At 45.9% G+C, this 25,225-nt stretch overlaps 1 protein-coding gene across 5 annotated transcripts in view; it reads left to right on the top strand.

Moving 5' to 3' along the window:
• Window positions 1-25,225, top strand: part of PTPN3 (protein tyrosine phosphatase non-receptor type 3) — a 158,902-nt gene that overhangs the window by 115,107 nt on the left and 18,570 nt on the right. For 3 of the 5 annotated variants that reach the window (XM_088838259.1, XM_088838258.1, XM_088838262.1), the window contains 8 exons: window positions 5,205-5,300; window positions 7,932-8,118; window positions 8,287-8,361; window positions 9,609-9,665; window positions 10,726-10,882; window positions 13,368-13,528; window positions 24,749-24,839; window positions 25,110-25,171. In XM_088838259.1, the coding sequence (XP_088694385.1) occupies window positions 5,205-5,300; window positions 7,932-8,118; window positions 8,287-8,361; window positions 9,609-9,665; window positions 10,726-10,882; window positions 13,368-13,528; window positions 24,749-24,839; window positions 25,110-25,171 (886 nt within the window). The remainder of the gene's footprint in view (window positions 1-5,204; window positions 5,301-7,931; window positions 8,119-8,286; window positions 8,362-9,608; window positions 9,666-10,725; window positions 10,883-13,367; window positions 13,529-24,748; window positions 24,840-25,109; window positions 25,172-25,225) is intronic. The other 2 variants (XM_088838260.1, XM_088838261.1) reach the window with 1 other exon arrangement.

The raw sequence follows: 25,225 nt of genomic DNA, 5'->3' as shown, positions 1-25,225 counted from the left end.
GAGTTAACTGTTCTACCATGTCTGCACATTTTAGAGTAAGCTATCTCATATCATTTTTTGAAGGGGACAAGACACAGATCATAAATGACAAAGTGTGATGGGAATGGATCCTTTTTTTTTTTTTTTTCAGGAAGTCAACCATGGTCATTGGGTATCCATTCTGTTTAGTCCCATGCTGTGCCCAAAATGTAGAAACATGGGATGCCTCCCCTGACAGCAGAGGATTAACAGGAAGGCACTTCGGTTAATCTGTAAATTTTTACCACTCTTGCTCCTAGGATTAAAGCCTTAAATGCATCCTGACCATTCTCTCAGCATCATAGGTGAATCATGGATCTCACTTCACACTTAAGTGTGAGATTGCTCTCTCTCTGCTGTCCCTGACCGCAGCAAACATGGTGTCCAGCTTATCTGTGTTCTTAACACCTCTGGTTGAATAATCCTCTGGTCATTATTTCCTTGTGACCTGAGCTTGGATGATGATTCTGTTGAAATGATTGCTATCTCTTGCTCCAACTTACAGCGCCCTTGAGGCTACAGTGGAAGGGTGTGAGTTCCTCTGTGGGGCACAGTGGTTGTGTATGTCCTACAAGGCAGGAGCCCAGGCGAGTATGACTTGAGCCAGTATGAGCCTGTCAGGGGCTATGTCGCTTTGGTGAAGGGAGAAGGAGGGTTTAGGAATTGACTGAGGACTCTGAGGTGCCCAGTCACACCTTCCTCCGTGTCAGAACCCCCGTTGTGGTTTGCAGTCCCATCATGGAATTGTACTGTCCAGTACAGTAGCCTCTAGTCACGTGTGGTTATTCAGATTGAAATTATTGAATGTAAAGTAAAATGTAAGTTCAGTTCCTCAGTCACACAAGCGTCATCTCAAATGCTCTGGATCGCGTGTAGACAGAGGCTGCCAAACAGGAAAACACAGATACAGCACATTTCCAGGGTGGCAGGTGGACAAGAGATGGATCCTGTCCATGGGTACGTGGATGTCGCCCTCGTTGTGGGTACATGAACGTCTTAAAGGGCTCCTCTCGTTGCTGAGTCCTGCAGTGCACTTGATATGCCCTTGGCTGCTCCTTGAGGGAACATGAAGGTGAAGTAGACAAGTCTGTGCTTTCAGGGACCTCAGGCCACCTGGGCAAATAGCACATTATCAGCCTTCATCAGCACACTGTGGGGCTCCGTCCGTTTGATGGAAGGAGAAGAGAGTTTAGGAAAATGGCGGTTTCTGAGAAGCCTGATTACAGGTCCTACCTCAGATCTTCCTAAGTGCAGTCTGTGACCCCACCGTGGAATTACAGAGCATCCAGACCTTCACAGGCCAGGACAGCCACACACACGTGGCTGTTTGAATTTAAGCTTATTAAAACTCCATTGAAAATTGACTTCCTCAAGTCCTGTTTGCTTTAATTCCTGGCCCTACTCACCCCTGGGCCTTGCCATCAGTTCTTCCTGAAACTCCTGCATGAGACCTAGGAAGATGTATCATCCTGGGACACTTTATTTTGCAGAGAACTATTAAAAGTAGCAAATAATGGTGATTCAGAGGCAGCCTACCTTGCCATGGCTTTGCCAGGTAAGCCACAGTAGACAGCTCACAGAGTCCAGTTAGCAGCTATACTTTGCAAGTGGGATTAACAGCTGAAACAAGTTCAACCCCTAGCACCTCACATAGATAGGGGACCCCGTCCCACTGGCAGGCAGCCACCCTCTGCTGAGCTCTCGGAGGCAGCAGGCCTCCATTGGTCCCCCATTGCCCAGAGCAAGAAGGGAAGGTTGGTCTGGACTTGGTGAAAAAGCTGCAGTGGTGTTCTCAGTGAGTACAGTCATCCCAAAGTACCTAAGGGGAATTTATTCTAGGACCCTCAAAGGTACAAAATCCACGGACGCCCAAATCTCTCTTGTAAAATGGTACGGTTGGTCCTTCGTGTGTGCTAGTGTCATGTTCTACTCTTTGTGACCCCATGGACTGTAGCCCACCAGGTTCCTCTGTCCATGGAGTTCTCCAGGCAAGGATACTGGAGTCAGTAGCCATTCCCCCTTCCAGGGGATCATCCCGACCTAAGGATCGAATCCAGGTTTCCTGCATTGCAAGCAAATTCTCTCAGGATTCCCTGAGCCACCAGGGAAGCCCTGATCCTTCATAACTCTGGATTTAATTTGATCCACAATTAGCTGAATCCACGGACTCCCAGGGTCAGCTAGTGTTTGCAAAGCGTTTAAGAAACTTTGGACATGTTTTCTATAGCAAATTGGCGTGTTAAGAGGCAAAAAGAAATATCCTGTCAGAGATATCAGATGAATACAGACAGCAAGGAGAGTTCCCTTTAGAAAGAAGGACGACGTGCAGTGTTCTGTACCCGTGTAAACAAGAGGAAGAAGGAGAGAAAGGAAGAGAAGAGTGATTCAACTTTGGCTCTCAACCCAGAGGCATTGCTCCGGCTCTGTGAACATTGTCCTCGCGGATGAGTCACTGTGGTTTGTCGTGTATTTATAGCAGCGCGGCAGAGTTCATGATTATAGTTACGAGTCCTTGGCAGTTTGCTTTGTGCCCGAGCAGGCGGGCCTCCTGTTACCCCTCAGCCATTCTGTGTTCCACGCCTTGCTTCAGAGCCAAGGCCAAAATCTGCAGAGAAGGAAGTTTCCAAAAACAAAAACAACCTGCCACCCAGGGAAAAAATTTAAAAAAAAAAAAAAAGGGAGGGGGAATGCCCCAAAGGAGAAAATGACTTTGCAGAGCAGAAAGCTGGAGGAAAACACTTTTGAGGGCAGATGAGGGTTGTGTTTGAAGAACTTTTCATCAGACGGAGTGGGGCTTGGCACCACCATGATGTCTTGGCCGTTTGCTCATTTCCTTCTCCAGAGCCTGCCTTGTTCCGGGGACACGGGGCAGCTGTCGGCTTTTATTTCCAAACTTCTGTACATACAGCTGTGTGAATACACTTCATGCTACTGAGCTGTACACTTAAAAATGGTTAAGGTGGTAAATTTCATGTGTATTTCACCACTGTTTTTTAAAGTAGCCTCTGTGCATTGGCAGGAACTCTAGGTACCCCCTTCTTCAGCTGCATCACCAGGGGTAGGAATTCCCTCTGCTCTGTCACCTGGTCACCCAGCTGGTGATGGGCAGCGCTCCTGCCGTGGGGCAGCCTTCTGTCTTGGACAGCCTGGTTTCCAAACTGTGTCTCCCCGCAGGAGACCAGCCAGTGACAGGGTTTCACAGGAGTTTTGTGCTCATTTTCCCTGCACCTTGCCTGCCCTTCTCTTGGTCTCGGGCCGCTTGCATGTGGACGTCTGATGACTACCTTAAACCCAGCCTGGCCCAACCTCAGCTCATCATCTTCTGTCCAGCCTGCGGCTGCTCCTGTGTCTTGGTGAGTGAGGCCATGTTCAAGAACCACCCTCTTGGCGCCTGTTGGGCCTTCAAGCATCCTCAACAACTTCTCTTGCACCTGCATCATCCAGTTTCTCAACCGTTGTTTCTCTCCCACAAATATCTCTTGACATGAACCCCTCCGCCATCCTCCCCATCGCCTTGCCCGTGTATAACTGCAGTCATCTCTCAAAGGGATGCTTGCAGCAGTGTTCTAAGTATCCTCCTTTGGTCTCTCCTCCTCCTTCCAGATCGTCCTTAACAAGGGCCCAGTTCAGTTCAGTTGCTCAGTCGTATGCGACTCTTTGTGACCCCATGAACTGCAGCACGCCAGGCCTCCCTGTCCATCACCAACTCCCAGAGTCCAACCAAACGTCCATTGAGTGAGTGATGCCATCCAACCATCTCATCCTCTGTTGTCCCCTTCTCCTCCTGCCCTCAATCTTTCCCAGCATCAGGGTCTTTTCAAATGAGTCAGCTCTTCACATCAGGTGGCCAAAGTATTGGAGTTTCAACAAGGGTAACAGGCTTATCTTCCTGAAATTCAATCCCGAGCATGTCACTCCCCTACTTAGATGCCTTTTCTGAGCTTTTTAAAAGTTTCATGCCTCTGCAAATGCTGCAGGTTTGTATTTTTTTTTATTAGAGTTTTATCTAAAATACTTTCTTCTTCCCTCCTGACTACTGTTTAAATTGCTACTAGTTTATCTTTACCCCTTCTTCCGTGGAGTCTCTCCTGGCCTCCCACTGTACCCCAGACATCTGAGAATCTCCCTTAGAGAGTGATGATAATATTTGATTTATTGCTATACCTTAAAATAGACAGTGAGCTCTCGGAAAGCAGAAATAGTGCCCTGTTCACCTCTCCTTCCCCCAAACCTGGCATGATGTCTGGCACTTAGATATACAATGACTGTGTGGATAGATGGATAGACAGACACATAGTCGCATGAAAAAGGATGCAGCCCTTGGGTAATGCCCAGACAAGCTCCCAAGTTTTCATAATGGGTGTCTCCTCTGCCACTTTGATGGCAGGTCCCCGTATCACATGAGCACACAGCATCTGATCTGCACACCAAGGACTCAAACAGATTTACTGCGACAGGTTTTGGTTAACTGTCCTCTGTCAGCAGTTCTCTGTGGTAGGTGCTGCTGCAGGGTATATATGGGTGAGAAATTCTCAAAAAATTCAAGCACGAACTGACGAAAATTTACCCAGTGCTTCCTCGTTATTGAGGTATCACAGTGTCCAAGGGGGCAGCCTGGGGACGATGCATGACCTGTGACTCCATTAGTGATGAGAGAAGGCTCAGAAAGCAGCATTTCTGACCCGTATTCCCTCCACCACCTCCACTACGTCTTGCGTGAGGTTTTGATCTTGGGCCCTTGGCGTGTATTGCAGAAATAAAAGTATCACCTGAACAGTGTCTCCACCTCACAAACACCCAAACTGCGGAGACGCTTCCTGTTACTCAGTGCTCCTTGCATCAAGATCCATGTAGAGTAGCCGGCTGCGTGTGAGGTGCCCTTGGGGAGGAACAGACAGAGGACTAGGCTCTCTCCCAGCCTTGGGAAGCTCGTGGATTTGAGAGAGAAGTGCCGTCCGGAACAGCTCCCATTCTGTCCCCCGCCAGAGCCAGTGCCTCCGCTCAGGCGCCCCGAGTGGCAGCGGTGAAACCCTCGGTGGGAGCACAGCTTTGCTTGGCTGACAGGTTTGGGGGCGGTGTGGGGGGTGGTCTTTGGAATTTTCCAGAGTGTCGGAAAGAGTGGTATAAAAAAATCACGTGGTAAATCTTGCCATGTTCACTTTTTCTTTAACCTTGCTTCTCTTCAGAGAAATGAACTCTGTCCTGGCTCTTGTTTCCGATGCCTACTGCGTTTACAGTTCGGAAGCATCGGCTTCTGAGGGCGAGCACCCGTTTGCCTGCCGGTCAGTCCGTCTGTCTGTCTCTGCCCCTTTCTTCTCCGGGAGCTGGGGGTGGCCAGGCTCTCCCCGCCTGCTCTGGCTCCCCGGCAGCAGTGGCAGCCCCTTCTCCTGCCTCTGGGACAGGCCCCTTGCTTCCGTCCCTCTCCCTGCCTTTTGTGGCCCCCTTCGCAGCCGCCCCCTAAGGCTCAGCGGCTCCCCTCGCCCTGCCCCACGAGGGGACAGCCCCTCCGTCTGGCGTCCTCACCCACGGCATCCCTGTGCTGGGGCCAGCTGCCACCTTCTCGTTGTGTCCCGTCATCCAGTGTCCTCCTCGCCATCCGTCTGTCCATCTTCCACGCTGAGCCGAACGTTACTGCAGCCTGCAGGGAACGTCTGTACATGGTGGCTCAGCCAAAAAAATATCGTCACGTTTAACAAACTGCCATCTAAAAGTAACCTCTCCGCCTCTACTTAGAAAATAGAATTGGGGACATAATGACTTTGAATATGTTATTTTTAGTACTGTGGGTTGTTTGGGGTAGACCATTAAGTTTGATGTTGGAAAAGAAAAGTACTTTAAAACCTTATAAAATGTCATCTAAATTCTGTATAACGTATTTCAGAATTCAGAATTTAGAGGTTAGATATAATGAATACAAAAGTACATTGCACGTCACTGAGAAGTCCGTCCTCTTCTGCTGTGTTGCCTTGCTCTTCTGTTTACACGACCTCACCCTTTCCATCACTCTCATCTCCAGATTCTTCCAAATACTTGAAGTATGAATGCTGTCGTCAGCTTCATATTAGAGGTTCAATTCCACCCCTAGCTGGAAATCGCGTTTCCTGAATCCTTTGGGCTTTATCTTGTTTAGCAGCTTCAAGTCTCCCTTTCTGCCACTAGGAGGTGCTCTTAGAAACATCAAAACAGAAAAGTTGCCCTACTTGAGAACTTTTTTTTTAGTTTCCTGTTAACTAAAGTCATTTATTTTCAGCCTGAAAACATCCCACTAGTACACAGCTTTTGGAGAAGGAAATGGCAACCCACTCCAGTGTTCTTGCCTGGAGAATCCCAGCGACAGGGGAGCCTGGTGGGCTGCCGTCTATGGGGTCGCAGTAGGACACGACTGAAACAACTCAGGAGCAGCAGCAGTACACAGCTTTAAGTCCAAAATCTCCTTGCCCAGAAATGCTTTCCCATCCATAATACCCCTTAGCCGGCAATTTGAGCACCTTAAGTTCACAGTCTTCTCTTGCAGGTAGCTCTATTTCTGCACTACTCTGTCACCGAAACTTTGTATTCAAATGAATTGAGATTGTGAATCACTTTGTATGAGTGAAACGATACAGATTTTGTATTTAAAATAAGCTAATTTAAACTTGCTGGGAAACAGAGAGGTACTCCATTAATGAAAAAATCCCTGGAAAAGGACCTGAAATAAAGGTTTAGTAAGAGGCAGCAGTGACTGTCGTCTGTCTGTCTGTCTCGCTGTCTTTGCTCACCTCTCCCATCACTAACCTGGAGGGAGCTCAGAATGTGCAGGAGTCTGTGCAACATGAGGACAGCCCCATATTCTGTAGGCGTTTGAAGGCATCTTTTGCTCAACCTGCGGCCCTGGAAGGAGTCTAGTGTGGGTGTGCATGATGCAAAGGAGTTGCGTGCCCTACACAGCGTTCATCCTTGCAGCCCTGAGAGGTTGGAGAGGATGGTCTTGGGACCAGATCTGGTGGCTGGGAGAGGGGAGAGGTGCTCAGGGACTCCTGTTCATCAGACTCCTGGTGGGTGAGGAAAAAGCTGTGTGACCTGGGGCAAGTCACTCAGTGCCTCTTGACCAATTTCTTCATCTGTGAAATGAGAATGAAACAGATGACCCTAGAGGTCTTTGACACTTCTCAAAGACAGCATCATCCAGTAGAACTTCCTGCAATGGTGGAAGTGTTCTGTGACTGGTCTTGTCCAGTGCAGGAGCTTCTAGCCACATGTGGCTGTTGGGCATTTTTGAAATGTGACTGGTACAGCTGAGGAATTTTCTAATCCTAACTTCTTTAAATAGCCACTTGTGACTGGTGGCTGCCATATTGGACTGTGCAGCTCCAAGGTACAGAAGGACCTATATTAGAGAAAAATAAAACGTATGATCTCAGCAGAGGCAATGAGTGGATGTCACAGGTGAATAATGTAAACTAGGATTGATATAAGTTGTCCTGAATGTGCAGTGCCAGTCCCATTTCCTCCGGGTAGCAAACTGTCCTATGAAGCAGAGCTATGAGCGGGAATGAGATGGAGGGAAACACTTTCAGCAGCGATGGAGACCCACACATCTGAGTAAGCTTCAATAATTCAGCACCAGAGTAGCTGGGCACAGCTCCCTGTTACCCTTCTAAAGCTGCTGAGTTGTCAGCAGTTCTTGGTACTGCCCTGCCCTCCTTCCCCTTTCCCCCAAAACTAAAAGCTGATTCTATTGAGGCCAGTTGGGGGGTGTGGGCAGCCAGTGGACTCTGGGTGTGCACGAGCCCTGGGCTTGACCTTCAGAGCTCCTCTAAGGTTCTAAGGATCGGTGACAGCCGTAAGATGCCAGGCTCCAACAGTCAGTATTGTGTGCTCTGATAAAATATTAATCCAGTTATTAAAATATCTCCTCCTCCCCCACGATGAAGGAGTATATCCGAGAACAGCCCAGCACAAAGCTGCCTGACCCAGAAGTCATCCAGTTCTGTGTCTCCATCTTCAAATGCTCCAGGCTCCTGCTCCCCAGATGGCGTCGATCAGCAGTTCCTAGAGGACTTCCACAGGGTGACCAAAGGGGGCTCCGCCGAGGACTCCAGCCAGTACTACTGTGACAAGGTGGGGGCGGGGGCTCAGGTGCTGGGGCCAAAGCGGGGCCAACCAGCCGGGCTTCCCGTGTGGGGCTGCCTCTCGGGTAGTTAAGTGGTTAGGACTCAAAGGAAATAGGTTATCACCAGTCACTGGAGAAAGAAGTAATGTAATTGACGATTTTATGACATTTTCCAGAACGATGGTGATGGCTACTTAGTCTTGATCCGCATCACGCCGGATGAAGATGGGAAATTTGGATTTAATCTAAAGGTACGTTGTATGTAATTTATCAGGACGTGTGATGCTCTGCAGCACTCTTTAGATGACTTTTAAGCTTCCGTTATAGATGTGCCATAGACCTAAGGCTGTGTGGGAAAATTGGCTTGGCCTTCAGAATTGGGAGCTTTTCAGTGGGGCCATAGGAGCTGCCTCATACCAAGTGCCTACTCTGTGTACTTGTTCATATCCCCTTACTGAGTCCTTTTATTAAGTGGTGAAGTTGGTATTTTTAAACATTTTATAGATGCTCACTAAGGGGCTTCCCAGGTGGTGCTAGTGGTAAGGAATCCGCCTACCAATGCAGGAGACTCAAGAGATGCAGGTTCGATTCCTGGATCAAGAAGATCCCCTGGAGGAGGAAATGGCAACCCACTCCAGTACTCATGCCTGGAGAATCCCATGGATAGAGGAGCCTGGCGAGCATCAGTCCATAGGGTCGCAAAGAGCTGGACACAATTGACTGAACACAAGGCTAGGAGAGCTGGGAACCCCTCAGCACTGCTAAGAGAGAACAGGGATTCAGGTGCAGGGCCATAACCTCCTCTGTTTCCCTCTAGGCCGGCTCTGCAAACTATGAGCTACGAGCCCAATCCCGTCTGTTCTTACAAATAAAATTTTGTTGGAACACAGACACCCCATTCATTTACAAATGGCTTATGTCTCCTTTGACATTTCAATGGCAGAGGTGCTAGAGTGCCCTCTGTCCCACAAAGCCATAAAAAGTAATATCTGGCCCTTCACAGAAAAGGTTTGTCAGCCTTAGAGCAGAGTGAGGGCAGGTGATCTTCACTGCCCACCCTGCAACTGCCATCATACACTCCTTTCTGATACCCCAGCAGCCCTGCTGACAGCCAGTTCTCAGAGGTCAAAAGTCCTCACAGTCTGGGACCTTTCCACAGCTCCTCTCCTCCACCGTAAACTCCTCTCCCAGCAGTGCTTATGGGCTGGGCTTTTAGAGTCTTTTTCCTGAGGATGTTTGCATTTTTTGAAAGGAGCCTGCTTCTTCCAAGTGCATCTTTAGTCCACGGATGGGGGGATGGCAGTGGGAGGCTTCTGAGTGGTCTTCTGGTTGACCCACTAGACACATAGCCTCTGGAACCTTATCATTCTAAAAGGTACCAACCCTTAGGAGTAGAGTATATTTAAGTGAAAGTTGAACCCTCCCTTTGTGTCAGAGATATCTGCATGTCTTTGGTGCTGTGAACAACTCAAGTGGTTTTTAATCTACATGTTTACAGGGAGGAGTGGATCAAAAGATGCCTCTCGTGGTGTCAAGGATAAACCCAGAGTCGCCTGTAAGTAGACGTGTTCTGTAATTTCCCAAGTCCGTTTTCCCGTAAATGTAACAGATTTCTATTTTTGTGTCCTATTTCTTTTTTACTGGCAGCATAGAGTGTGTCAATGCATGCATAGAGATAGGAAAAAGAATTTTCCAGCACCTTGCTGCTCAGTGTGGCCCCAGAGGCTGCAGCACCAGCATCCCTTGGGAAGCTTACTAGAAATGCAGATTCTCATACCCCACCACAGACCATCTGGACCAGAATCTGCATTTTTAACCGGATCCCCAGGTGATTGGGAGGCACATTAAAGTGCAGAAGTCCTGCTCGAAAGAAGGCAACTGGGGCATAGCGTTTGCTGTTCCACAAGCTCTAAGTGGGTTCTTGGGCCCTGTGCCTCTTCCCCCACCCCCAACCCCACCCCATCCTCAGCCCTCTGCCTGGGCCTCTAAGCATCTAGGAGATGATTTGGTTTTTTTAAGCATTGAGCACCAAAGAGTCCCTGTACCTCCTAAGAAAGGGACCCATCTGGGGGTTTTACTCTTGAGTAGTCTTTAAGCTTGTGGTTTACTTTTTCTCACTGCTTATGGCCTCTGTGAGTTAAGAAGCCTATTGATCACTTGCACGGTTTCTTGTCCATAACGGTTTGTGCCTTGGGGGTTATGCTTGCAAATGCTTTCTCCATCACAAGATAGCTAAATACTTGCTGTTAGCTGACAAATCATTTTCTAACAAAACACCTAAAAAAACAGAAGATAGAGGCATTAGAGGCATTCTGACATTACAGTAATAAGTGAAGCTTGGCTGCCGTAGAGAAATGGCCTCAGTATTTTTTTTCACTTTATTCTGAAATGTTTCATTCGTAATGTAGGTTCTGAGCAGCACTTCTTTAAAATCCCACCACAAGCTACCATGTCAACAGAGCAGTGACTGTAATAAAAATAAAGGCGGTAATGCCTGGGGGAGAAAAGCAGAACTTGGCCGCGGTCTCCAGTGTCCAGGCTCAGAAAGCGTCAGGTTCTCCCCTTGAGGATTATGTTATGGTAACAAAAGAAACTTGCTCTTCCCCTGCATGCAGGCAGACACCTGCATTCCTAAGCTGAACGAAGGGGATCAAATCGTGCTAATCAACGGCCGGGACATCTCAGAACACACCCATGACCAAGTGGTGATGTTCATCAAAGCCAGCCGGGAGTCGCACACGCGGGAGCTGGCCCTGGTGATCAGGAGGAAAGGTAACAGCCCCCGAGGGAGAGGAGCCTTAGCGAAGAGGGCCTTCTCAGGCCCGTTCCTTGGTTTCGAGATGTGGTGCTCGTAGCCAATATCGGAAAATCAAGAACTTTCCCCTGATGGGAAACAACCTGATGGCTGACTTCTCACTTGAAAAATGTGGAGATTTGGCCCCACAGGGCCCCATCCCTCATGACCAGTCCTCTGCAGGTAGGCAGCACCGCCCCCCTGCCCCCAATTTTAATACAAGACATGACACTGCTCTCCCCTGTTTCTCGCAGGTCCATCTCAGCCCCCTTCCTGCACCCCTCTTAGCTGCCTGCCTCTGCCTTCATTTGCATTTTCAACGCTTTCTCAAAGGATCGGGTTATGTTTCATTCATGTGCATTTGGTTTCGTTGAAGAGGCTTTAGCCGAAAGGGGCCAGAGCCTGGCTGCCTCAAGGCTGTTCTAACTCTGCCTCCTCCTGGGTTCCAGGACCTTGAGCAGATTTCTTACCCCGTCTGTGTTTCAGTTTCCTCTAATGTAAAATGAGGATGGCATAGTCGCTACCTCCCGGGATCCCTGTGAAGATGAAATGAGGCTCCTACTGGAAAGCATCAGAGATGCTGCCCAGTTCTTGGTGGGTGTCGGAAGGGCATCCTCTGTTGAATACGGCTACTGTTAGTGGTGGTGGTGTTATAAAGCAGGAAGCGCAGTCCTCGAATCCTCTTTCCCAGCTTTCAGACACTGAAGGTAGATGAAGCGCGTGACTCGGGCCGTGGCCCTGCGTCTCCGTCTGGACTCACAGTCATCGGCACAGCCCCCTCCCTCACATACCCGCCGTCTGTGCTCCACTACAACTCCCAGTGCCAGCGCTCATCCCACCTCCTCCGTGACGTCCTCCCGAATCTCTCCAGCCCCCTAACCCAGCTCCCACCACCACCCATCTCCACCAAACCCAGCTCCACCCAGGGCACGTAGTAGGTGTCACTAGTGACAGTGGCCGACGTCTGTGCGGCTCCAGGGAAGCGCCTGCATGGTGTTCATTGCTTTGCATAACTATCCTCTTCCATTCTTACAATGATCTCATAAGGTTGGTATTCTTCTCCCCAAGCGAGGGTAGCAGTCACAGAGAGGTTAAGTAAGTTGCTGTGAGTCTGGTAAGGCCATGATGGTAGAGAAGGAAGGGACCCAGCGACTGAGAGCAAGCCTGTCCATCACGTGAAGTGCCAGGTGACCCGCTGGCCAATAAGGGGTGGGACCTTGGGGGAGGGGGAGGGGACGCGGCATCCGAGCGCTCTGGCCAGGCCCTGGGTGGGCATCCTCCACTGACCCATGGCAAGGGGCTGGCACCTGTTTGAGGTGAGGAACAGAGATGTTTGGAGATTAGTGGAGTTGCAAGAGCAGTGCCGCTGATTTTCTACAACTGTCATGATAAGTGCATTTTTAAAATAAGCATTTAAATTAAAAAAAAGAATTGATTGAAAGAAAAATAGTGACAGAGAGTAGCACATGTGACAGAACCCATGAAAATCAGTAAAAAATCTGAGCTCCGTGATCAATGAAATGAATGTGCCCTTCAGGGTCAGACGTGTGGACTGAATCCCTGGGTCCCACCCTGACAGGCTGGGTCACCTTGGACAACTCTTTTGCCTGTGAGCCTGTAAAGTGGGATAAATAACTAAATAAGGTGGGAATACTGATCAGCTCTGAGGATTCAGTTCAGCTGTGTGGCAAAATATAAAAGTTGTTTCTTCTCTTTTACCTTGAAGACAGTAGAGAGTCATTGAAGGTTCTAGAGTAAGGGAGTGACTTCTCTTTCTGGGTCGAAAGGGAGCATGCAGAGATGATCCCAAAGTTTGAAGTGATGGTGGACAGGAAGAGGCACGTGAGGCTGGGGAAGTGGTGTGCGTGGTGGGGAGGAGGAGGCGCTCTGTTGGTTTTCAACCGTATCGAGTCTGACGTGAAGGGACAATCTGAAGAAGAAGCTAAGAGATGTCTACTCCAGAGCCTCCCACCTAACAAGAGCCTTGAGTTAGAGATGAACTGACCAAGCTCTGCGGGGCAGGGGTGTGGACAGCGCCAGACCCCATACCAGCTTCCTGGGAAAATGCCCGTTTTAAGGGAACTAATGAAGGGAACCTGAGAAGGAAAGAAGAGCATGGGTAGAAGAATAATCAGGTCAGAGAAAGCAAAGGGAGAAGATGTGTGCTCTTCAATGACATGTGTTCCCTTCCTCTTTTCCTCTTACAAAAGGCTCTTGAGTCCTCAACACCATCATTTAAGGCTAACCAGAAAGATTAGTATGTCATTTTGTATAATTAGCACATATTGAATCATTCAACGGGAAGCAGTATCTTTGGTGAAAATGATTACCATGTGCTTAATCATTTAATAAGATGTTTTAAACCATCTGCATTCAGGTGTCACAAGTGTAATTTGGGGGGAGGAAACTGATCCCCCGCGTGTAGCTGGGCAACCCCAATGCACCCTTTCTCGTCCACTGCAGCCGTCCATTCGTTTGCTGATATCAAATCTGAAGATGAACTGAACCAGCTCTTCCCAGAGGCCATCTTCCCCGTGTGTCCGGAGGAGGGGGACACGCTGGAGGGGTCCATGGAACAGCTAAAGAAGGGCCTCGAAAGCGGGACTGTGCTGATCCAGTTTGAGGTAAGAGACCCCCCGGAGCCTCGATGGGCTGCCCAATGGCTGCAGGGTCCCCCAATTTGTCACCAGGCGGCCAGACTCATCGAGGGACCCCTGAGGGGCTTAGGGCCTCCAGGAGAAAGCTGGGGCGGGGCGACTGGGGGCCATGGCCCATTCCTGAACTCTGCCTCCCCTTCCTGTTCTAGTAACGATCAGTAGTCATGGAGAAATGTGTCAGAAACCGAGGAGGTGGGACTCTGAGCATGTTTAGCTGCCAACACAAAAGCTCAGAACACTCGCAGTCGAAGGTGGTGGAGAGGCAGCGTGGGCGAGCGCAGAGGGCTGACGGAGGAGCTGGGCCCTGACCCCACCAGGCACACTTTATTTTGGAGCACTTGATACCATCCCATGAGGGCGCAGGAGCTGGGCTTCTCAAGTCCCCGGAACCACGGGGACACGAGTGGGAATCAAAGTCAGACCCCGTTTCCCTCCCCAGGAGAGACCTCTGCTCATGGGATTGAGGTTGTTGACAACGGCACACGCAGAGACTCTGCAAAATAAAGTAGGACTCGAGGAGACTCGGTCTTCAAGTCAGTTTTACTGACCACTAACAGAATATAAATAGAATGTATTTATCTTCCACATTTTTTAAAAGTGGAAGAAGACAGAGTAGTTCATGCAGTGAAAGATAACAGAAGAGATCAGAGAAAGCATAAAATAGGCCAATGAAAGACAATTGATCATGATTAATGACAACATACACAGTCTGGATTCATAAATTAGCAAAGTCTCAGGTCAGATTCGAAAGCCGAAGTGTGCACTGAATTGTTTATTAGAAAGCCATATAAAGGGAAGAGTCACAGAAGCAAAACTAGGGAATTTGTCAAATGTTTATGATTGCATATTGATTTAGGAAAGCATAAGTAATGTGAATATCAAACAAGAAAGATGCAAAGCAGAGAGTCTTGAGTGAGAGAGAGGTTTATTTTATACTGGGGTAAGGAATAGAATGTAGATAAAATACATTATTAGAGCAATGTGTATTGAACAACAGTAGAAAGCAAAACCCACAAGTGAACGGTGAATTGACCCCACCCAAAAAATCAATAGGGAATTTTGAACTTAACAGCCTTGACAGATAATATAGACAAAAAATAAGTTGAACTCAGGATAAAAGGGTAGGGATAGTAAGATTACTTAGATAGAATTGATGAACGTATACTAAATACCTTTTAATACAAAGATAAAAACTTTTTTCCAGTGGCCTGTAGGAGGGCTAGGTAGGCTTAAGACTTTAAAAAAAAAAAATTGTAGACTCTTTGCATTGCAAAAACCTCAAAATTGAGACATACATTTTAAACACTAAAACTCAGGTTTTTGGGCAGGGGGTTGATGTGTCTGATTTTTTTTAGCTTTTTATTTTATATTGAAGTTTAGCCAATTAATAGTTGTAATGCTTTCTTGTGCACAGCACAGCGGCTCAGCTTTAAACATGTATTAAAACACTTAAAACAAGGAGCACTTAGAAGCCAGAACATACCAGTTTTATTCTGTTGGCAGGGAATTGGAAGGAAACGTCAAAGGGGAATGGCACTTTGGAGTCATCCGTTCATTCCTCCAGCGAGTGTGTATTAGGTATTTATCATGTGCCAAATGCTAGATCAGAAACACAGTCAGGGAAGGAGAAGGGGGATTTCTGGCCCCAAGAAGCTTACAGTCTTAATTTTGGTTTATTGGTGGGAATGTATCATGAGTCCCAGAAGGGACTAAAGACCAAGGTTTCATTCCACAGAGTGTGTGTTCTGTAGGAACTGGGGGTGAGGGGTTTCCAGGAGGCCCTCTAGGACAAGATGTAGTATTAATAGAGGGTGGATGGGATTAAGTGTGGAGGGGAGGGTATCCCAGGATGGTCACAGACTAAGCTCATGGGGTCAGGTAGGCAAACAGTGCTCCCTGGGGTGAGCAGCACTCGAGTCCTGGGAGATGTCTCCAGGTGATAGAAGCTCTTCACCCAGGCTGAACCACGTCTCTTTGATCAGACTGTCCACAAGGAGGCGCTGTGGGCTCTTGGTGAGGAAAAAGATGGCGCCTGGTCTTCAAGAGTGCTCCAGAAAATCCCCTCCCCTTCATGTTTTCCATGTGAGACTCCCCTAAGAGGTTTTCCTTGAGCAATAATGTTCATTGAAATCCATTAGGAAGATAAAAAGTGCTTTAGCAAGAAGTACCCCCTGTCTCCCTGTGGTTTTCAGCAGTATTTCTCACAGGGTGACACCCTGACCGCCTGTGTGGATATCACCTGAGGAGATTGTTAAACAGCCTCAGCCCCTAGCTACTCAAATCAGCCTCACCGGGAGGGCCCCTGGGTACTGGTTCTTAATAAGATCACCAGGAGGCTTTGATGCACAAGCTGATCCTGAGGATGGGAGAGTACAGATCATACCACTGTCCCACCTAGGTCCTGCCTTTAGAGCCTATAATTGGACTACAGAAGAAATAAGAAATGGAGAACATAGAATGTTTAGGGTTAAATTCTTGTATGTACACATTTCGTTCATTTAATCAAAACATTTCCTAGAAATTAAGTAGGAAAACCCTGTTTTTGAATAAATTAATTTTTTCAGCACTCCAAAATGTGGAACAAATAACAGCAGAGCTGCTCTCTGATGGAGCCAGTGGGATCCATGGAGCCCTGACTTGCAGTCTCTCCACACTGCCCACTAAGGAATCCTAGACTGTGAAACTCAATTTCACAACCACTGCTCTAGGTGGGGGAAGATGTCTTGCACAACTGCTGAAGGAGGGGAATACCAGAGGAAGGCAAAAGGAAACCTTGAATGTGCCTTTACCACGTGCCAAGGGCTTTATAGACATCATCTCCCAGGAGCCCACTGTAGGTGCCGTCGTTATCACTATTGTATAAATTGTATAATTTATACAGTTTGTATAAATTGTATACAAATTTGTATAAGTGAAGGATCAGAGTCTTGGAGAGGTTCTCTCACAGTAAATGGCACAGTCTGATTGGAACCCAGGCAGGCTAAACTCATAGCACTTGTTCTCTTAACAGCTATAAAACCTTAATGTAGTTATATGCGTGTGTGCTCAGTTGCTCAGTCGTGTCTGACTCTGCGACCCCACGGACTGTAACCCGCCATGCTCCTCTGTCCATGGTATATCCCAGGCAGGAATACTAGCGTAGGTTGCCATTTCCTCTTCCAGAGAATCATCCTGACCCAGGGATCAAACCAGTGTTCCTGCATGGGCAGGCAGATTCGTATTACCACCACCTGGGAATCCCCTTATATAATTGCTGTTTCCACATGAGAATTGTTAGAATAGGATGACATCAGAGCTAAGAAAGATCTGAAATGCTGTCTAGCCACATGGAGTTGAGAAGACTTTAAATCCTGACTCTACCACTTGCTTCCTGTGTGACCTCAGGCATGTCCCTTAACCTCTGTGGCCTCTACTTCCCCATCTGTAAATTGGGTATTTCATGGCTAGTTGATTTTTGAGGAATAGCCGATTAACAATGTTGTTATGGTTTCAGGTGAACAGTGCAGGGACTCAGCCGTTTGGAATGGACAGGTACACACTGCCATGTCTAAAACGGATAACCAACAAGGACATACTGAATAGCACAGGGAACTCTACTCAATGTTATGTGGCAGCCTGGATGGGAGGGGAGTTTGGGGGAGAATGGAAACATGTATATGTATGTCTGAGTCCCTTCAATGTTCACCTGAAACTGTCATGGACTAGTTGTAAGGGTTAAGAGGAGATAAATACCTAATGTGTTGTCTGCCACGTGGTCAGAGTGCAATAAAAAATAACAACTATTATAATTTATAAATAAAGTCGAAAGAACCCGTCCCATCCATACAAGAAGTGGAACCCAGCGCTGTCTGACTGCAGAGTCTTGGCTATTCTGTTTCCCCACCTGCTCTTCTTCCAGTGGCTTCTGCAGGTGGCAGCTTGACTGTTGGAGGCTGTGTCTGAGAGCAAGAAGCAGGGCCTGGTTCCTAGCAGGTGCCCATGCCACCATCTCCCCGGCACAAAAGACCTGCCCTGGGGGATCTCAGCTATGGATGGAATCCCTTTTGCAATGATAACAGGCTGGTTTTCAGAACAGCTTGCTTTCAAGCATTTTTCATTAATGGAATTCCCCTGTCCCTCCCGTGGCTTTCAGTAAACAATTACAAATGTGTTCCAGAAAGCATTTGGTTCCAGCTGTAGTAAAATCACACTTAATAATTAGCGTTTCTATAGCACTTTGGAATCCACCAAGTGTGTCTCACATATGTTATCCCAGTTGACTCTCTCAGCAGTTCTGTGAGACAGATAGGGGCAGAATTATTGAGATCACTCCTTTCGTAAGTGGAGAGAACAAGGCTTGGTGGCTGCAGGACTCTCCCAGTGCCACCCTGCCGGTCAGAGATAGAGCTGGGATTAGCATCTGTGTTGAAAGCCCATTGTCAGAACTCACCAGGTGTGACCCAGTTCTCCACCCAGCCTCCAATGGGAGCTGTTGTCTTCAGGAGCCACACAGTGTGAGCCATTCCTTGTGACCCATTTGCCAGCATTGATCACCAGCCTCAAACTGCCTCAATACTGTGTTCGGCCGAGGTACGGCATTCCTCTGCTACGTAAGGGAGCCTAGAGTTGGGGTTCACAAGGCCTAAATCCATTACCACCTCCAGGACGCTCTCCTCTAAGGAACTCATTTACTCAGCCCCAGGGCCATTCCTTCCTGAGTAACCTGTGGCTCACTTCATGCTTTTTCCCCTGAGTTGAGCTTTCTATGTAGGCAAGGGAGAGGGAATGCATTCAATTTAGTCAACCCTGGATAAGAGCTAAGCGATGATGCGAACTGTCCTTTGAGAACCAACTTCTCAGCCCACGAAGGCCGCTCGTGCCCATCCTCACCCAGTGGCCTTGCAACCTCTTTGGAGATCTGTGGATGCAATTAATAGAAAATGAGAAATCTCTATCCTCCTGCCTCCCAGGACTGATGAGTTGGAGGAGTGTCTACAGAGCTCTACCAAAGGTCATGCCAGACTTGGCGACCCCTGCCCCTCCCACATCAGCATCTTCCATCTTTACCAAAACCAGATGCCATCTTTTTGTCTCTTCTGACCACTGTTTTTCCTGAACCTGCTCCTACGTCATCCATTAGAAGAAACATCCATTACTGTCAAAACAGGTGACTTACTACTTACTGGTTGCTATGATCATTGTAAAGTTGATTTGGAAGGACAAAAACAGCTGAAGACTTAACCCATGCAGCTATACCTTCAAGAGTGAAGCTCACACCGAAAAGCTTTTTTGATTTTCCAGATTTTTGTTGTAAGAAAGGCAAACATTATCAAGTGTAACATCTATGGAATACAAGGAGCAGACTGTGGGCTTTGGAATGAACACATGTGTACCCTTTACCTTTCAAGTGCCAGGGACCCATTTAAAGGAGTTGCCACCCCCACTCATTGCCAAGGATTTCCCTGTGAAAGAATAAGAATCTTGTAAGAATGCTTGAGTCTGCCAGCACTGGGACCTGCATTTGGGATTGGGATCTGAAGTAGCACTCTTGAAAGTCCCCAGATTGCCAGCAACAGTGTCAGTTCATTTCGCCAAACCTTTACAGGAAGGTAGGGAGAGACTCTGAGTCCCCCCAAGGCAGTGTCCTGGCCCTCTAACTGGGTCAGGTGCGGGAAAGATGAAAGTCCCCAGTGTGGGTGAGCTGTTGATGAGCAGAGAATTGTTCTTATGTCTACAAAGTGGAGAATAACCTCTCAAGGCTTTCATGAAAAGGGGTTACCCTTAGCCTAGTTACCTGCCTCTAAGCCACCTCTCATCCTGCTCTTCTGTTCAGAGCAGCAGATCCCATCATTCTGCCACACTACACATTTTTATTGAGCACGCTGGCCTAGGGCTTGAATGGAACAAACAAGTTACCTGCTTTCATGGAGACCACAGTTTAGTGCTTGGTACAGAAAGCACAGTATATGACTGTCTTGAAAGTCGTCGTCCTGTGTTGGACCCTGGGTCATGGCCAAGGGCATGAAAGAGAGTCTCTTTCCACTGTTTGCTCTCCTTGCCCGTTGTCCCTTCAACTCCCTTCACTTTTTGGTCTTTTCCTTTTTTCTTCCTCCTCCTCGGGTTGTCAGCCTTCAGGAATTCCAATGGGAATTCCCTCTTGGTCTGGTGGTATAGTTGATGGGGCACTTGCTTCCACTGTGCCCAGCCTTGCCAGGATGTGCTGGTTGGAGCCAAGCGGGTATCCAGGGCCTTTATCTAAGGGATGTGAGCAGGTTTCATATCTTTGGTTGGACCAGAAGTCCGAGGATATCAGCGTCTTCTCCTGATGCTCTCTTTCTCTCTGCTTTGAGATGATCTTTTCAAAGGAGAAATGTTTAAACTGGAAAACAGATATCTTATCCAGCCCACACAAACCATGCTGGTCTCCTCCAGCTCCCAAGGTTCAGGTTTCTGTCTTTGAAGTCCAGAGCCAGTGATACTGTAAACTTTAAATACAGCTGTTCCATAGCAAACCCTCTCAGCTGATCTCATAATTCACCCTTAGTTTCACAACTGCTCAGAACTAGACCCTGGTGGCTCAGATGGTAAAGAATGTGCCTGCAATGCAGGATCCTCTGGTTTGATCCCTGGGTCAGGAGGAGCCCTGGAGAAGGGAATGGCAACCCACCACAGTATTCTTGCCTGCAGAATTCCATGGACAGAGGAGCCTGGCGGGCTACAGTCCATGGGATTGCAGAGAGTCAGACATAACTGAGCAACTAACACATAGAACTGTGCTCTGATGATGATGAGAACGAAGCACTTGAGGACATAAAAGTTAAGATTTTAATAAAACTAAGTGGTCTTACAACCCTCCCTGCCTATGGCCTTCCTCAGCCTCCTGATTGCTCTCATTCTAGGGCAGAATTGAAGGGATCTTAACAACTGGCAGTTCTTGCCTGCTTCACAAACCTTTAGCCCAAGAATGAACAAAACAAACTGTGTCTTTCCAATGAGTAGTTCTTGAAAGAGCTGTGTCTCACGTTCTGACTAATCGTCTTCAGCTCATTTTCTCCCATCCCTGATTCTTCCAGAAAGACATACCCGTGTTTCCAACACATCACTGTCCACTCTGGACCACTCTTCCTCTGGGCAGTGTGTTCACACCCAGCCTGCCAGACAGCTTACAAAGTCTGGAGAAGAGTCAGGAAATTAAAAGAACTTGAAAACCAGCTGCTAACTCCTTCAGAAACTAATTGTGTGAATAGGACTGAAGCAATCCAGTGGGAAGAGCATTCAGTATTAGCCTTGGCAAGGCAGGCATAAAAATGTGTCGTCAATCTTTCTAAAGGCAAAAAAAAAAAAAAAAACAACTTTGCTCACCCAATTTTTTGTAAAAAGTTTTTTAGTTTTATATATAAATTTCCTTTGTTGCAGCTCTTTTTCTTATTTCACTCGAATTTTTAAAAATTCACATTGTAATAATTCAAGCAATTCAGAAATCTCCTTTAGCTTCTTTCTGTTATAATTTACAAATAATAATTTGATGTGTATCCTTGCGTACTTGTTCTGCTGCTCGTGCAAATATGTTTTATACACGCGTGTATGTAAGTGCACGTGCACACATTGTACACACATTGTACATATGCTGCTATGTATGGAAATGGGATCATCACTATGTTATTCTGCCACTTGCATTTTTCACTTAAATAGATGAGTGGATATCCTTTTGAATCTGTCCTTTTAGTCCATCTTATTCAGTTACTTGCACATAATTTGTGGTATGACCGTATCATAATTTAAGTTGGCACTTTTCCCTATTAGGAAATATTCGGGCTGTTTCCAGTTTTCTACTAATAAGAAAATAGTTTGATGCAGATAAATTTCTTTGATATGTATCTTTGTGCACTGCTGTCAAGTACCCAGGGTGTGCACATTTAAAGTTTTACAGATAGTTCTATAGTACTTTATTTTTTATTTTGCTTTAATACTCTATAATCTTATCAACAATTACTTACTGCTGAGATACTTCATAAACTTGTTGCAGTTAAAGCCCTTTGCTAGATCTGTGCTTTTCCACTAAACCATCTCAAGTTGATTACATTTACATTTTTGTTATTTGGAAAAGAAAAACTTCCTGCCTCCAGGTTAGCATTACTGATTATATTCACTCAATTAGGTTTCACTTCTATGAAGTTAGTTAGAATCAAAATGACATTTAGGGAAATTGACTGACTCAGATATTCTCCTTCTCCCGGAATCAAACCAAAACTTCTAGTAAATCACAAATGTATTTCTAGAAGGAGCCAGGAGAGTCCATTAAACCTCATAGACATCTAAGAAGTTGCTCAGTGGCTACTTGATTGTTAGGAGCTGAAATTGTAAAGATGATTAATATTTGAGCTTAGGGAAATACCAGAAATTCTGAGCATTTGGTAAATGTATGAGACATAATTATCATTACCAAAAATCTCTCTGCTAATTGTCTCCTGTGCAGTTTGTTTGTTTAGTAAAAGAACTAATTGGAGAAAAAAAAGAAACAGGCCAACAAAAGCTGGTTTGTAAAATACAAAATATGCAAAAATATACAGGGAAAGACATTGTTCTGCCTCTCTATTCACATTGCAAGCACATTTTAATTGATGATGCTGGCTGCAATTTGGCAAACTAACCATTCTCATATTCCCCTATAGGACAACTCCACTATATACATACATATGTGTGTGTGTGCGTGTGTGTGTATCAGTTCAGTTCAGTTGCTCAGTCGTGACCGACTCTTTGCGACCCCATGAATCACAGCACGCCAGGCCTCCCTGTCCATCACCAACTCCCAGAGTTCACTTAAACTCATGTCCATCGAGTCGGTGATGCCATCCAGCCATCTCATTCTCTGTCGTCCCCTTCTCCTCCTGCCCCCAATTCCTCCCAGCATCAGACTCTTTTCCAGTGAGTCAACTCGATGCATGAGGTGGCCAAAGTGTTGGAGTTTCAGCTTTAGCATCAGTCCTTCCAATGAACACCCAGGATCGATCTCCTTCAGAATGGACTGGTTGGATCTCCTTGCAGTCCAAGGGACTCTCAAGAGTCTTCTCCAGCACCACAGTTCAAAAGCATCAATTCTTCGGCGATCAGCTTTCTTCACAGTCCAACTCTCACATCCATACATGACCACTGGAAAAACCATAGCCTTGACTAGATGGACCTTTGTTGGCAAAGTAATGTCTCTGCTCTTTAATATACTATCTAGGTTGGTCATAACTTTTGTTCCAAGGAGTAAGCATCTTTTACTTTCATGGCTGCAATCAGCATCCGCAGTGATTTTGGAGCCCAAAAAAATAAAGTTTGACGCTGTTTCCGCATCTATTTCCCATGAAGTGATGGGACCAGATGCACATCTCCTCAAAAATATGCTTTAATTCAGTAATTCTGTTCCTGGGAATATTTAATAGTAAAAAATTGAAAACAGTTTAATCAAGAAGTAAAATAAAAGTTAAACTTTGGAAACTTATAGATTGTTGAGCTAACTGAACTCATGTATATAGAGAATATTTCAAGTATTTATAAATGACACAGGAAACTAGACATTATATAATAAGTAGGAGAAACAGCCTTCAAAATTATGGTGACAGTTCCCAGAACACTTCTTGTGAGACATGAGATCCTCCATGGCCAAGTTAGCTTGAGAAATGCTCTAATCAGAATTAAATAAGCTTATGCACTGCAGGACTTGCCATGTTAGAGATTCATAGAATATAAGATGACTTATAGTATTACCTAAATTTCCTTGACCTTGAAACTTATGCTAAGCACCACCTAGTATAGTTTTCTCCAGAAAACTAACATAATATAGGAAGTACTAATATATGTTGTCTCATTTTTCATTTTTAAAAAAGTAATGTATCTGTGTATTATGTGTAGTTACACATATAATTACATACATTTGTATACATGTATACATGAAAAACAGATAAAATAGATGAAAAGGGATATCTCAGGATTGTGAAGTTACTGATCTTTTTTTGTTTGTTTATATTAGTCTGAATTTTTCCAATTTTCTGCAAAAAATCACTTCCAACACTGAAAGAAAAAAAAACTTTTAGAATTCCCACAAAGTTAACTAAAACCACTGGTGAACATTGTTTCACACTCTAGTTTGAAGTGGCAGATACAGTTGTATAGGAAAGAGAACTCAAAAGGGCAGGAGGAAACTTGGAAGGAATCGATGTGTCTTGGGGCTTCCCTGGTGGCCCAGCTAGTAAAGAGCCCATCTGCTAATGCAGGAGACGAGACTCAGGTTCCATTCCTGGATCAGGAAGATCCCCTGGAGAAGGAAATGGCAACCCACTCCAGTATTCTTTCCTGGAAAATTCCATGGACAGAGGAACCTGCAGGCTACAGTCCAGAGGGTTGCAAGAGTCAGACATGACTTACCGCTATCTTTCTTTTTCAAAGAGAAAAGCTCAAGCATTAGAGTCAGATCTGAGTTCAGCCTCTCATTTGTAATCTTGAGCCAAGCTTTTTATCTGTGCCTCTTGCTTGCAAAATAAGAATACTATTAATACCTTTTCTAGAGCTGTTGATAACATGACATCAGGTACAGTACAAATGTGTCTAATATGTGCTTCTAGACATGCATTGAGGGTTTTAACTGAATTTTTGCTAGTGATTGCATGTATAGGGAAATACCTCCTTAAAGGAATATTTAATTGAAGTTTACTATGTACTGAAATAAATGTTTTTACTGTGGAGGTATACTTCTGAAATGATGAATGAAAATGCTCTTGTTCTTGGCAAAGAACGTGGTTCACTCCATTAAATTGGAGGTAAATGTTTTTAGACTAATGTAAATGATTTCTATTTAATTTTTAGTCAGAACTCTTTTTTTTTCCCTCTACTTGCTTTTAGCTCTTGTCAAATAATTGTCATGAAGATGAAGTTTTACTTACTGTGATCCATTATCTGTGACTCACGCTCCTTCGTATGACTTTTTTCCCCCAAGAGTCTCATGTTAAAAAAAATCCATATATATTGAAGAAATTAGTCAGTTTCTCATGGGATTATAGAATTTCTTACTGGGAAGATTTTTCTCTTAATACGTAAAACCACTATTAAATGTTAAGATTTGGCTGCTGTGAATGGTAAACTTTACTGTTAGAGTAGGTTTTCACACTCTTCATAGCTGTTTTTTGCAATTTTTTTTCTTTTTTCACTTCCCTGTTTGTCATACAGCAACTCTATAGAAAGAAGCCTGGTTTGGCCATCACGTTTGCAAAGCTGCCTCAAAATCTAGACAGAAACCGATATAAAGATGTACTGCCTTGTGAGTATCTGGCATGAATGCCTCCTCCCCCACACACAGAGATAATGTTTCCCTTTTTAAAACAGATTGTCTGGTATTCTGGAACGACTCTCAGTGTGTCTGTAAACACCACCGTCTTTATTGCAGCCATTTCAAACTCGGAACAGTTGGGGAATAGTGTTTATGCTAATGAGGCGAGGGCTGCAGATGGGCTGGGAACTGAACCCTTGTTTACTTGGGGTGGTAAAAATAACACTCCGAATAATCAGTAAATTTCTTTCTCCTCCACAGATGACACCACCCGGGTATTGTTGCAGGGAAACGAAGATTACATTAATGCGAGTTATGTGAATGTAAGTTAGAATTCCGGATCATGAGAAAAAGCACATTAATCGTTGTAACAAGCG

This window comes from Moschus berezovskii, chromosome 7 (assembly GCF_049115385.1).
Source record: "Moschus berezovskii isolate FMDL1 chromosome 7, NW_MosBer_1.0, whole genome shotgun sequence".
Lineage (NCBI taxonomy): Eukaryota > Metazoa > Chordata > Mammalia > Artiodactyla > Moschidae > Moschus > Moschus berezovskii.
This window is presented reverse-complemented; position numbering and strand designations above follow the sequence as displayed.